The sequence below is a fragment of the Cucurbita moschata genome, unplaced genomic scaffold (genome assembly GCF_002738365.1).
Source record: "Cucurbita moschata cultivar Rifu unplaced genomic scaffold, Cmos_1.0 Cmo_Scf00050, whole genome shotgun sequence".
Taxonomy (NCBI): domain Eukaryota; kingdom Viridiplantae; phylum Streptophyta; class Magnoliopsida; order Cucurbitales; family Cucurbitaceae; genus Cucurbita; species Cucurbita moschata.
The window spans coordinates 377,929-393,028 of NW_019268566.1; the positions used below are offsets into that span (position 1 = coordinate 377,929).

Genomic DNA, 15,100 nt, shown 5'->3' on the forward strand with positions numbered 1-15,100 from the left:
CCAAAAGACTTACTTTTCAGTCAACTCTATTTTAATTTTTAATCGAAATTATTACCACCAAAAGAATTTTGGTCTAACTTTCTAACAAATTTCTATTTTGTGGACAAATTCTAAAATGTTTGTAAAGCGTAAAAGAATAATATTGCAAATATTTTTCCAAAGTCACTTTTTGATGGATAGAGAGTAAAGATTGGTTCATGATACATAGATAAGTTGTCTCACGACTCTCTCGAAAATTAAGTTCTGACCTCACATCGAAGCAATAAAATCAATGGAATCCGAAATTGTTTGGAGCTGGAATGAAGAGGAAAAAATAGAAAGCATAGGGCGAGAAAGAAATGATAGTATGAAGCAAAGAAAGAATTAAGGTTGAAAATTTATTGAAATAGCAATACAATTGTGGTGGGAAATAGTATAGTATAGTATGATCCTCCCATAGTGTTTTGTTACGCAGGATGGTGGAGGAACCACACATACACATCTTCTTAATAACCATTTTCAAAATTAAAATTAAAATCATTCATTCATTCATTCATTCATTCACATTCACACCATATACTGTGGTTTTCAAAGCATCATCACCATCATATTTACCCCATGACATCCCACCACTCCTACTCCTCAAGGACCCACCACCACCACCACCACCACCACTTCCTCCTCCTCCGGGAGAACCAGGGCCTCCAGAATTATAGCTCGCAAGAGGCGGTTGGATCTTCACCTGGTTCCACTCGTAACCTCCTCCGACCTTCCTGCTTCTCCCTTCCTTCCATCGCTCAACAGGTTGCTGCCCCAAACGGCTCGGGGAATTGTGTGAACTATGAGCCATGAAATGGGAATGCTTCGATGAGGGACGACCATATCCGGTGTACAAATCTTGACCTGAGGGCGGGCTTCCCATATCTTGGACATGTCCACTTTTTCTGAAATTGTAACGCATGGTCAAGTAACAACTTATGAATGTCCCAGCAACAAGTGAACAAGCACATGATATCTACCTTTGTGAGGTTACATTCAAATTAGCGCTTGGAATACGAAATCTTCCAATCCCAATCGATGGATTAGATGAACCCACATGCATGTTGCTCAACTCACTCGCAATGCTGCTGACATCTGAATCCCCATCATCTTGGAGGAGTAGTTCATCACTGAACCGACAAAAATTGTACCACGTTAAAGTATGCATGAATTATGTGCTCTCACGGTTTCAACAGACAGATGTGCAAACAAAAGAAAGCTTCATGAGTTATCTAAGCTAAGACATATTTGGCATGTGTCCGACACCAATATACATGAAATAATAATAAAATGGGAAATAAAAATCTATAACAAAAACAAGAACCAAGTGTTATGGTTAGGTGGTAACAGTGGATTTTTAAAACTACTCTCCAGAACCAACCAGATTTTGTACCTTCTACTGGACTATATAGGATTTAAAATCAAAAGCATAAACTAATTGCCATGCAGATAAGAACGCACAGATAATTACCAATGCATATGTGAAAGTTTACTAACCTATAATTGGGATCCCAATCTCCAGGATCAGGCAATTCAGACTTGTTACGAGCCACGTCCGATGGTTGCGAAAATTGCATATTGGAACCAGGCAAATGAGCTCCTGGCATACTCTGAATGGTAGGGTAACCAGCAGAGCTTCCACTACCTACTTGATGCTGCTGCTTCCAGCTGCTGGCATTGCTACTTGGTGGTAGATGAGATGGGGAGCAACCATGTAAAGAGTTCCCATCAGCTTGTAGACCGTAACTCGTGCCTTCAGTAGATTGACCTTGCCAGTGCGAAGATGAAGAACCATCATGACTACCAGAGTAATCCCAAAATTTCCTTCTATTAAATTGACCGACTGTAGCCATTTTCCCCAAAGGCGATCCCTGACAACTACCCCTTGCAGGAGAAGTTGGCCCAAAGTGTCCAGGAGAGCCCACTGAAACTTGACCATAGCTGCTCGGTGGAGTAAACTGCGATGGACTCGTGCCTAGGGGCAGTGGCGCAAAGTTCCCGGTTGATGGGCTCACACCAATCCCATTGCCATGTGATAATTGGAAAACCCTCTGCCGAGTATCTGGGCTGCTTGCACGCATTGATATCCTTCCCTGAGGATGCATATTCATTCCAGATGGACCAACAGGTGAATAATAGGCAAGCATACCATTGTCTCCGTAACTTCCGTAGCTGTTTCCGAACCCAATAGTTTCGTTGTAGCTACCATGACTTCCAACGCTGCCATAACTGTTGGCATGGACATATGGTACCATTTGAAAATGTGGGCTGCTCTGCAGAACTCTGCTCCTACCTGCAATCTGAATAGAAGTAGATATGTACTTCAGATCAGAAAAACTTGGTAAATCTGGCAAAAATGACAACAAACAATTTGAAAGACCACCACGGTAGTAAAGGGACAGCAGTCTCACATTGGGAGAGAGACCAGCTGCAAACCAATGCCCTCCACCTGGATGATGGTTGTCCACCTTTATGCTTTGTGAAACAAGCTGTGAAAGAGAGAGAGAAAAGAAATAAATAAAATTAAAGAGTTTAAAAAAACTGTATGAAACCCTTCCTATTGGAGATCACTCATGAATACACCGGGTTATATGAAATTGTCTGTTGTACGTAATACTACAACCTTCAATGCTCTGATACACTTGTTGTACCCAAATGCCACAACCAAAATGTTACAATATCAATTGTTATAGTGGAATGTCACAACTAAAAATGCTATGATACCCAATTGTTGTAGCAGAATGCCACAACCAAAAATGCTACGATACCCAATTGTTGTAGCGGAAGCGGAAGCAAAATCGATCGCACTCACACACCCACAAACTAAAATTAAACAAAGAGACACAAAGATTTACGTGGTTCGGAGAGAAGAATTTCCCTACATCCATTGTCTTGCTCTAAAAAGAAACTTTTATGGCTAAAGTGTGTCCTTTGAGATATTCCAGGACTTTAAGCTTGCTATCGTCCCACAAAACTAATAATCCTCCAAATCTTCCAATGGGATCAACATTTATTACGATAAAATATTAACAGGTCAATAACAGTCAATAACAGGAAAATGGTTTGAGATTTTGCAGTTTAAAAATGAACCTAGAAGTTTCATAATCATATTAATGTTTAACAAATCAACTTACCAAACGTGGGGTCTCCGGTGGAGGCGTGTATGGGCATGTGAAAGGCTCTCCTGTCACAAAAGGGTGTTTGGAGGCCTGCATGCACATATGGATTCAATATCCAAGTGTCTATTGCATTTTAGTTATAAAATGTACTATTCGGGTAAATTGAATACTGGGTAAACTCTACACGGGGGAAAAGTCAATACCTGGAAAGGCGACCACCTTTTTGCAGGATCGAACTCTACAAGGCCCTTTAGGAAATCAATTAAGGCCAATCGTACTCGACTCTCTGTTAATAAATTACATTGTAACTAACCCCAGTTAGAAGTTGCTAAGAAACAGACGTTTGGAGCTAAGGACACAGAAAGGCTTACCTTTCCTAATATCTTCCTCAGCTAAGTTCTTTCTGTAAGGGTAGTTAGTCACAATTGCCTCGAGGTTCATTCGATTGAAATACTCTTTTCCAATTGAAGGCTTTTTCATCTCTCTCTGAACATAAAAAAGCAAGTCAATTGCACAAATGGACACAAGTGTTGGGGTTGAAAGCTGTGTACTTGTAAACAAGTAAGTAGGGACTCAGTATACACAAACAATGAACAAATTTAGAATAGGAATCAGAGCATCTAAATTACTAGGCATCATCGAGAAAAGATTGGTTAGACAGAAAAATGTCTAGCAAAAGCATCTCTGGTACTCAATATATTTTCTTGCCAATAGTTGATTTTATTGGAACAGAGGAACTAATAAAAGTATACTTACAGCTTCATATTCATCTGCTTTTAATGCTTGAAAACTGCTTCGACCACTTCCATAAATATCACCAATTTCATTATGGAAACCTCCAATAAATTTAAAGAATTTGCTAGTATGTTTTGCCTCCTTCAGAACATAATCCGGAGGCTGTCCCCTGTTGAATATAAAGTATGCATGACATGAAAAGACAGAGAAAAAAAAATATATATATATATATATAAACAATTTTTCTTATAAATAGATATAAAACTAGTTTACAGTTAAATCAAATAAAAAAAACCACCCAAGGTGGAAAAAAAAAAGATAGAATAAATTAGTTCAAAAAAATTCAGATCAAATAATGTGATCTTTTCCTGTAATTTGAGGGTCAAAAAGAATAGTAGAAGAACAAAAAAAATTGAACCTCAGATTCCACTGCAACACATCAGTACTGCAGTAAGTCAATACTTTTCTTGAAACATATGAACTTCTAGTTGTATGAAGATTTGAAAACAAAATTTTGGGGAACTCCCAATTTATACCACTAAACTTTCATAAGTGCATCAATTTAGACTTTGTTTCCGCTGTTGTTGATACATCATTTTCATATGTGTGTAGACTTAAGTGCAAGATTAACAAAATATTAGAGGAAGTGTTGGAACCAAAGGAGTGGTAGCAACTTCATCAATATAGAGTTCCATCTCCCTTCTTCCTCTATTGTTCTCAAATTATTTGGAAAAAATGTGGGATAGGATTTTAGGAAAAGAATAACGTTATTTAGGTAATCTTGAGTTGATATAAAATGAAATTAGGTGAAAGTAGTTATGAATCACCAACAAATGGTCTAAAATGATTCCCTAATAAAGGTGTAAGGTTTCAATGGATACAAATTATTAGCGTAGGATTTAATTGATCAACTGGAAAGTTTAGGGGTAAAAAATGATAATTTTTCAAAAGTTTAGAAACAAGGGAATTTCTATATGAAAGACCATAATTAACATCTTTCCTTCCTCAGGCAATGGTGTGAAGGTGAAGAAGTTCTAGAATGACAAGTGGGTTGACAATGCTCCTAATATTTTCTTAACTAGTACATGACCTTGATGGAAGCGTTGGTCTGTAAATCTGGGTGGAGGGAAGGTAGTGCAAATTTAAAGAAGAGTTGCAGGAGCAGTCACTGCTCATGATTTTGGTGGTTGATAGACTGCCTCTCCTGACAAGGATATAAAGCTTTGGCTTCTGAATGAGAAACATATTTTTTTTTCCTCGCAAGTCTATATTTCAATTTTCAAACCATTTCCCCGACAGAAAGCAGTCATTTAGATGAAGTTTTGTAAATGCAAATACATGGAAAAAACGAGGTTTTTCCATGGTCGCTGGTTTTGGGAGGCATTGGTATCATTTTTCTGTATATATTTCTCCCAGATTAATATGGATTTTTGCAAGCCCTTTCAGCTTTTGTACATTCATTCTTTGGATGAATTTTTTTCTTTTACAACATGATTATTTTATAATAAAAAATAAGAGAAAAAACACTTACCCAAGAATGTCGATCATCCGCCTCAATAAATCGAACTCAGAAGCTCCTGGAAATAATGGCAGTCCAAGAAACAACTCAGCAACTATGCATCCAAAGGACCACATATCTATAGCTGTAGTGTATCTGAAAAAATGGTTAAGGGTAATGCTTGAAATCGTAAAAAACTAGGAGGAAATATATATACACATTATATTATATGTACTTTAAAGATTAAATAACAAATTTAATCTCTAAACTTTGATATTTTTAAAATTTACGAATGTATGAAACATAAAATTGAAAGTTAGACTTCCATCCGATATCATTTAAGTTTATATCTAATAGATCAATTAAATTCTAAAAATTTTGAATTTGTCATGGACCTATTAAACACAGACCTATTAGACACCTTTGAAAGTTGAACTTTCAAAGGACCAAACTGACACAAACCTCAAACCTCAAAGTTCAAGAACAAAAGAACAAACTTGTAATTCAACCTAATTTAAAAGCATCCATCATCAACACTCGGGGAGCGTTAGAATTATTTGACGGGTTAAGAAACCCACAAACCCAATAAAGCGCCTACATAACATTGCTCCATGATGAGAAGCAAAGAGATGGACACGGGAAAGGAAACAACATGACACAGATACGACTACACATTAAGTAGGAGACATGGACATTAGGGACACCTAATTTAAGCGAGGACAGATAAATTTAATACTTCAAGACTTCAAGATGGATAAGACATGTAGCTTGTGCATAAAAAACCAAAATATACTAAAGGCTTTATTAAAAGTTTGTGTTTGGTCCCATAGCTTCGATTCATCCTCAATAATCAAAGTAGGAGTTGATTTATTATTGTCAAATGAAGAGGCCATCCTATCCAACCACTATAAATATCAAACATCAAGAAGATACTACATAAAGTTACTCGCGGCTGTGGAGTTCATAAATCATTCAAATAAAAATCATAACAATGATGATGATGAACAAAAAATTTTAATTTAAAATATAAAATATTGTGTGTGAATGTTTGGGGCCAACTTGCGCGCACCTCAACTATTTTCATTAGACAACTGGAGAACTCATAGGTTATTAACACAAGTTGCAACCATGACTTAAACTCATTCTCTCTATAACTCGTTACTTATTTACATTCTCTTTTTTTTTTTTTTTTTTTTTTTGTTAGATATCGGGAGAAATATATACTGGCTCTTATTGACAATTGGGTCAACTCATAAAGTACTATTATTTGGAAACTACTTTACAACCTACACCAAATACTTTCTAGGTTTTAAAAAGTTTACAAACAAAATTTAATTTTCGCCATTGCAATGTTTTCTCAACCTCTTATTAGTTTTTCAACCAGATCTGGACACTCAGAATAGGTACACATCGTGTTCCTCATTCAAGGATACTAAACCAAATAAGTTACTAGATTTTAAAAAGGTTGTCGATAAGATATAATTACATACATTAAATGTTTTCAATTTTTTAGTTTGGACACTTCGAAAATTGTATATGACACAATAACTCCCTTCAAAAGGATACTGATATCCGAGCAGGACTTCTGGAGACCTATAGTAGCGGCTCTGCGCAAGAGGAAGAAGAATAAGAAACAGAGATCATCTTTAGAATGCTGAGGATGAAATGGAGATCTGGAATTACCTGGATGTAAGAATAAACAGTGCGGGCTTCCATGCAAGCTGATCCGAAGTCAATTATTTTAATTTCTGCCGGCTTGGCACTGCTGTTTCCAATGGTGAAAAATAAACAAACACCCGCAGCCTTGTGTAAACAGTCAAAGAAAAAACAAATTAAGGGAAGAACAAATCTTTATCTCCACAACTTACCTCGTGCATAAAAGAATATTTTCTGGCTTTAAATCACAATGAATAATGCCAGCATCTTTCAATAGTGCAAGCCCGCATAAGATCTTCTCCAATATAAACCAGACAAAAGGTAAGATGGTCATCAATGGAACACAAATGACAATGGAACACAAATGATGGTTCATTTGAAAATTCAAACCGTAAACAAATTGTTATACCTGTTTGGATAACATTTGAACAATGCTCAATGACAACCCCCTAAAATGATTGATCTTGATAAGCTCATACCTAGAGTATGGGCAGAATTTGTAATCCAAGTATATATTTCAAATCACAATTTCTAGATAAAAAGGACAATAGGTAAGGACTTACAAATTTGTATCAAGCAGCTCGAAGCAAATGCACAGATGACGTTGATATACAAAGTAATCATAAATACGGACAATATGATGCTTGTCCTCAGGATCATACTTCTTATTTAACTGCAAGAAAACTCAACATAGCAAAAAGATATTAGGTCTCATACTATATTTTTCCTATACTTTCAAAAAACATGCAATACCAAAAAAAAAACAAAGAATCAGCAACCGACTCAGAATTGAAGACAAATTTGGATGGGAAGAAGAAATCAGTTTAGCAAGTTACTAAAAAACATTTGTAGGTTATGTGCTTCTAGAGGCCTTTTATGGGGTGGGTATTTAGAAGAAAGGAATAAAAAAATTTGGATGGCAAATCTACCGCTTCTACCTTCTTTTGTAATTGTGTATGGCTAACATCCTCGTCGTGACCTCTTAGTTACAAGAAATTCTCTTGTAACTACGATTTATGTCCGTGCTTCAAGATCGGAAGGTTTTGCTTCATTAGTTATCTGAGAGGGGGCTTTCTCATCCCCGGCCTCTAAGCCATTTTTACCTTGTTTTTGTCTATATACTTTCCATCATTTCAAATAAATAAGAATAAATAATAAACCATTTTTGTTTCAAAACATGAATTAAAAATTTGGAAAATACAAGGTTATGATCTCCAAAGGTAGATATTCCCACTCAGTGTCCATAAATGCAAACCACAAGGATCTTCTATCTACCCCATCAGATAGCTCTGTTAAGCATCCTCTGTCTTGTCTAGAAACAGAAGAATCTAGACGAAGCCATTTAAAGAAAATAAGGTAAAGCGTCATACCTACAGCATTCCAGAACCCCATAGTCTAGTCTACTGACCAAGTCATGATTTTGTTTCAATTTTCATATTGCTTTTCTTTTCTTCTGCTGAGGATTTACAATGTATTGTTCCGTTTATGTCCCTCTCTCTATAGAGTTTCCATTTATGCCTCTTCAAAAGTAATATCAATCTGTCATCAACAGACTAATATTATAGGAACATTTTTCTGGAGGATTCTAGTAGTAACTTATTGGACTTTCAAATATAAAACTTCAAGAAATATATTTCTTCCAAAATTGAGCTTTTAGCTCACAAAAGAAAATAGCCTCGTTGGTTCACTAAATCCTCTAATGGCAACAACAAGAAACGGAAATAACCATTATCCAAATAGATATGAATGGAAACAAAGTTACCAATGTCAAAATAGATACTTCAACCAGTGCTTGCTGATAATATGCAGGTTGGTTTTTTATGATCTTCAAAGCTACGAAGCTGTTAGTTTCTGCAACCCAGCATTTAGCAACCTGCCCAAAGGTCCCATGACCAAGTAGATCTTTGACAACATATCTGAAATAACCCATTAGCCTAATCAAAAGCATGACCTATTGAATTGTATATAGTATATGAATGAAAAACGGTGTATATCTAAAAAAGTAAAGGGCATATGCCTAAGGAAACTTGAGTTTTGGACCCTAGTCACAGGGGTAAAATGCAAGCACGGGAAAGACAAAAGTTACACTTTCAAGCATCTAAATGCTGCAAAAATATAATATCTATAGTAAAATTTTCAATAAAAGAAAATGAAATGGAAATAGAAATTTTAGCTTTCTGTGTCTTATGCAAAAAAGCAAAAAACAAGCTGAAACGACACTTTTCGAAAATGACAATTTCATGAAAAGTCTGGTCTAAGTTCTATGGTATTTCTAGTTTCCAAGATTTCATACCACACTTTTTTTATAAGAAATCAAGCTTTCATTGAAAAATATCAAAGAATATACAAAAGCATGTGTAAAAACAAAAATAGCCCATCACTCAATAAAAATGGACTCCAATTCAAAAAAATAAGGCCTAACTGATAATTATTTTTAAAAAGATCCAACACCAAAGCCCAAACAGAGGCATTAAACCTGTTACTTCACGACTCCCTCACAAATCTCTCCTCTCTAAAGATTCTATGATTCCTTTCTAACCAAATCCCCCAAACCACGGCATAAAAGCAAGTTTGCCAAAGAAATTTTCCCTTCTCCCTAAAAGAAGGAAACAGCAAAATCTTCTCCATCATAGCCCCTCCAAAGGGAACACCACCAGGGTCTCAAATCTGGTTAACTTTTCCATGTAAAACCTACTCGGAAAAGAACATCTTCTTTGGAATAATAATCTTCTAGAGCTAGGAAAAAGGGGGGATAGGAGAGGACGAAGGAGCACACAAAAGGTGGAAAAGAGAGCTGAAAGAAGAAACAAAACAATAAGGGACTTCTTTTCTTCCAATATTTGTCATTGTTGGTATAACTTTTATTTGTTGTTTATATACCTTTTTTAGGTAACTTAACTCGGGAAGAAGAAACAAAATATAACTTCTTGATGACCACAGTGTCTTTGAAGTCGATTTAGATTTAATATACGTTCTAAAGTTCTAAAGTTCTAGTCAATATGCATGTTGATGTCATGAATTGAAAACCCCAAAAATTCATGATCAGATATGTGCAACTAAGAGGACAATAAAGATATCAAATGCTGATTTCAACTAAAGAATGATCAACACATTCCTGCAGATGCATAGTAGAAATGGTGTACTGGTTCAAAGAATGAGTGCAAAATAAGGATTGAAACTTTCATTCAGAAAACACACAGACCTCCGTTGTGTATCAGAATTGAGTAAAACGGAGTTCACCGTCAAAATAAGATCTGAGTTCACATTATCATAGCCATCATTGAGGACTCCAGTTGATGGACTCGTCAAAAATCTCTTCAGGTTTAACTCTTCTGAATATTTAAACTCTGGATTGCATTTTCTGTAGGTTTCAACGATGTCCTTGGTTAATCTAGCAACCAGCTGAACAATCAAAAGTTTTACGTCAGAAGAACAGATTGCTATTTCTCATTGAATCAGTATCAATCTTAAAATGACAAAATATAAATTATGTAGTCCTAGGATGGATGTCGTAGTAACATAACCCATATCAAATCAAGGTCCAATATTGATGTAGTTCAAGTTTGCTAGAAATTTTATGAAGAAAGTTGTTTTCCAAAAGATCCAAGAGGCTGTTTTTTTCATATGATTAACCAGATTTTCAGGAAAAATGAAGAATGTAAGGACATATTAATAATAAGAAGAAGAATAAGAATAACAACACACAAAAAGGAGTCAAATTACAAAAGCCACTCCACTCCAATCCAATAACAAAGATCTGGAGGTTAATTACAAAAAGGGCTCGTAACCGGAACCCATAGAGAAACATAGAATCAAATGGACCATGTATCACTAAAAGAACTCTCTTGACCCCTAATAGGAAAGGTTTTATGGCAGTTTTGCTTTTTTGCTATGTTCTAGGGCATCTAGCACGAGAGCAAAAGTAAAAATTTTCGTGGGGTGGAGCGATCTGAGGAGAAACTTCTGGATAAAACTAGGTTTAGTTCCTCTTTGTGGTCATTTTTTAATACGTTTTTTTTTTTAATTATCAGCTTAGCCTAATTCTTTTGAATTGGAACCTCTTTCTATAATTGGAATGGGGGGTGTTCGCGCCCTTGTATATCCTTTCATCTATCTCAGTAAAAGCATATTTCTTTAAAAAAAATGATAGGATGAGTAGCTTCTGAGGATTAATTCCTCTTAATCTAAGTGTGCTTCTTCTTCAATCTGGTAGCATCATAAAGTTTGACCATGGAGTATTGGTGGATGTCTTTGATTCCAAAAGGCACTAAACTGATTCTAAGGTCTTATGTTCAGAGACACTCTCATAGTACTTTTTCTTCAATCTCGTAGCGTCATAAAAGTTTGACCATAAAGTACTGGTGGATAACTTTCATTCCAAAAAAATTAAATTGATTCTAAGGTCTTATGATCGGAGGCCCTCTCATAAAAGTGCGAAAGAGTACAGAAGAAACACATTGAAGAAACTTAAAGAGCTGTTGGGAGTGCTTTGTAAAGTGGTTTTCTGTTTTTGAAAAATAAAGATTTGGTGAATGCATGTTTGGATGACTGTATCATAATTCTATCTTGTAATTTTTCAAGTTGGGAAAGTTCCATGTAGGGGGTTCATTGGGCACCGTGTGAATGTATTTTGGGAGGCTTGAGAGGGTTGAGGAATGGATATAGTGATGTTTTCAAGTTTGTAACTCTCCACATTATCAATGGAAAGTTTCGTTTCTTTTAAAGAAAATGTTCTAATGACCCTTTTTAGTTGTTCCTCTTGAATTTTCCAAGTCTATTTCTAGGGATCTTCTATTTTATAGAATTAATAAACTTGTTTATCCATTTAAAATCATCATGAACAACGATTCCGAACTCCCAAAAAAATTTAAACTTATAAATAGTAAGTTCAAGTGCACAAAGATGTTTTTATAAGCCATCCAAATATTGTTATCGATAATAGTTTTAAAGACAAACAAAAATCTGTTTCTGAGAACAATGATTATCAAGGGGGCCTTGGGTTGCTATCTCAAAATATTGTGCTGAAAGTGATGAATGGTACAAGTTTGTGATGGGCAAGCGGATAGAATCAGATTTGAGGAGTAACCTTGTTCTGGGGATAAATATGTTTTGGTATGCTTAATTATAAACTTATTATCTTTCAAAATTAACTCCCCTAAAAAAAGGAAAACAAAACTTTACGTGATAAAATTGGTCTTGTAAGGTTACATTGATCACTCTCACTCTACTTTAGCTAATTCCACCTTGTATTCAACTTTAGTGAATTCCATCTCGTTTTAGTCCAAAGATCCTTCTTTTTGTTCATACTCTTGGTCTCTTCGTTCTTGAAAATGACCTTTTAATCTTTTAAATGATTGGACAAAAGACTTCTCCTCCTTTCTCAAAAGAGTCAGTGACATTCAAGATCCCGTCTTGGTCTATCCTTTCATGACAATGCCCCTCTTCTGATCTTTTAACTGGTTGAACAAACGACTTCTCCTTTCTTAAAGAAGTCACAAAACTCAATATCCCTTCTCCTTTCCTACTAACTTAAAATTTCATCAATAAATTTCCTTCAAAAGTCCCATGTCATTTGTCAAAAGAACGACCATCCTCACTTGTAGACACCAAGCAGAACCTCCATACTTCTTTTCATTCCATTTTTTAATAATGTAATATTATCTACACTCCAAACATGCTAATTCAAGTTTTTTTTCAGCCAACTTGTACGCTCGTCTTCTTTCGAACAACATCTTGCATGGCCTCCATGAGGTAGCTTATGACTTGGAGTTCAAGGGACAATGAAGTGAACCGATGGCCAATCCAATGCACCTGCTTTTGAAGCAATCTAATCTAAAAAGATGAAAATTTTCTCTTCTCCTACCTTTGGGCCTCAAAGCCCCAACAAACCTTAGGGCTAAACTAATAGATACTTATTTTATGCACTATAGCTGCTAGACTCGATCATATGCCCTCCACTATCACATAAAAGACAAACTAGAAAGCAAAGAAACCCAAGTAGAAAGTAAAGAAATAAGTAAGGACTTTTTGTTCATCAAATCTATCAATCTTTAAAGACTCTTTGATCCTTTTACACTTGATTTTCTTTTACACAATATCTGTCCTTGTAAATTTGGTAAACATCACAACTAAGACCCTTGGTATTTCTAAAATTATCAAAAGAGGCACAATACAAATATAGACCAAATTTTCTTAGAATGACATATACTTCTACAACTACAAACGAGTGAATCAAATAGGCTACAGAAAGCATCCTACTACGACAACTGCAGCCAGTAGTTCTATAAGTTTCTAAAGGAATGCATCTTTCTTTACCGAGTGAGATGGACAAGTATTCCAGCACTAAAAATTTCAACAGGAATAGATAATGATAGATATGTCTAACAGTAGGTAAGACATGCGTGGAAAATTGAGGAACTTGTTTAAAGATGCACCTCCTGGAGCTGAGAACTTCAACCGTGAACCACGCCATAGGGAAAAGTCTCAATTCAGCAACAAAACACTAAAACTACGATAAAGTTTGGTATCAAACATGCAGACTGAAAGAACAATCATTTGCAACATCGATGTCCATCAAGCTATTAACAACTACATGATTTACCAACAAGTTAAGCAAAATGGAAAAGAACACAAAGAAAGAGAAGACAAGAACTTACGGGTATTCTGGCGGCAAAACGCGAATCTTGGGGTTTCGCAGCAGCAGCAGCAGCAGCAGCATCTTCCCGGTACAAATAAGGACTAAAACCGAGTTGCCTAGGATGCCACAGCGGTCCTACAGACGCCGATGTCGAAGCAGCCAGTGGGTCGCATTCGGCGCTGGAGTGTGCAGGTAACCGACGGTCAGCTTCATCACTTATGCTAACTTCTTCCTTAGCCATAACCAAGGCAGGAAATCAAGCTCCAACCAAAGAATTGATATCGCCCAAATCCTCCATTGGAGCTAATCCTCAAGCATAAAAAGCAAAACCAATAACTAAACAATAAAAACAGAAATTGACGGTGGGGTTCAGTAGTGGGTGGGTCGATTCTTGAATCCCCCCAATTGCATCTATGGTTTCAGCAGAGCCACTCCCAATTGAAGAAATCCGCCAACTGAATCCACTCCCATTCTGATTTTGTCTCTAATTCAATCTCCAGAAACCGACAAACCCCTCCCAAGAATCCATGGCACACAAAAATCGATCAATCTGACATGGGCGTATCAGATTGACGATTATCTAAACATTGAAATGAATCCTCCAAAACTTCGATCAGACAAGAAGCAACAAAAATTGACCCAAATAATATAACTTCACACTATAAAAACACAATCACAAAACCACCAAGAAAGAAAATCCCACAATTCCGATCGATGGCGAAGGGGAAGTGAGAGAGATTAAGAGAAAAGATACGGAAATTGGGAAGTGGAGAGAGAAAGTTAAGAGGAAGAGAGAGAAAGAGGGGAGATGAATTTTTTGTGTATGGGACAATAATGAGTTTATGTTCATCCAATAGCGAAGTTCAGCAAAAGTAAGGAAAACCCTTTTTTATTTTTTTTTATTTTTTTATAAAATAAATAAATAAATAAATTGTCATTTTTGTCACATATTTGTGAACATGCAGGACAGAATTTACGTTACGTGTAAACACTTTTGTTGCTTTTATTTATTTATTTATTTATGCAAATTCATAACTTTAATGATTTAAAAAACTACTAAAAAGACTTTTAAAAATTACTAATTTCGATTTCTTTCGTTCTCTACAACTTTATTTCCCGAGCTTAAATTTATATAAATATAGTTTTGAACGTATTCATATAAAATACGTATGTCTAAATTGTATAACGATGATTTTGATCGTATTTATTTTAATATAAGTTTTACTTAGAATTTTAATACTTTATTAAATTGATTTATTCGAGAAAGTTTTAGATTTTAATTAATATAATTGTTAGTTATTGTTTTAATTAGTTGAAGTCTAAGATGCGAAGCTCCATTTGATATTAAAATAATTATTGCCAACTATACTTTAAAAAAACAAACTAGTTGTAAATCTAAAAAAAATATATCACATTGTTTGAAAATTAATATGAAAT

General features: G+C 35.5%; 1 protein-coding gene across 2 annotated transcripts; it reads right to left on the minus strand.

The window, feature by feature from the left end:
- Positions 1-347: 347 nt before the first annotated feature.
- LOC111435781 (dual specificity protein kinase YAK1 homolog) lies at positions 348-14,495 on the minus strand. Of its 2 annotated transcripts, none has more exons than XM_023073326.1 (17): positions 13,683-14,495; positions 10,229-10,428; positions 8,789-8,942; positions 7,590-7,699; positions 7,436-7,505; positions 7,239-7,321; positions 7,054-7,132; positions 6,937-6,977; positions 5,404-5,526; positions 3,894-4,041; positions 3,509-3,623; positions 3,341-3,423; positions 3,153-3,227; positions 2,430-2,507; positions 1,516-2,318; positions 999-1,148; positions 348-923 (listed from the first exon to the last, which is right to left on the minus strand). In XM_023073326.1, the coding sequence occupies exons 1-17, from the start codon at positions 13,902-13,904 to the stop codon at positions 533-535; spliced, it is 2,925 nt and encodes a 974-aa protein (XP_022929094.1). In that variant the 5' UTR covers positions 13,905-14,495; the 3' UTR covers positions 348-532. The 2 variants fall into 2 exon arrangements, with proteins under 2 accessions (XP_022929094.1, XP_022929093.1); XM_023073325.1 differs by having other exon boundaries at positions 7,054-7,135.
- Between the last annotated feature and the right edge of the window lie 605 nt (positions 14,496-15,100).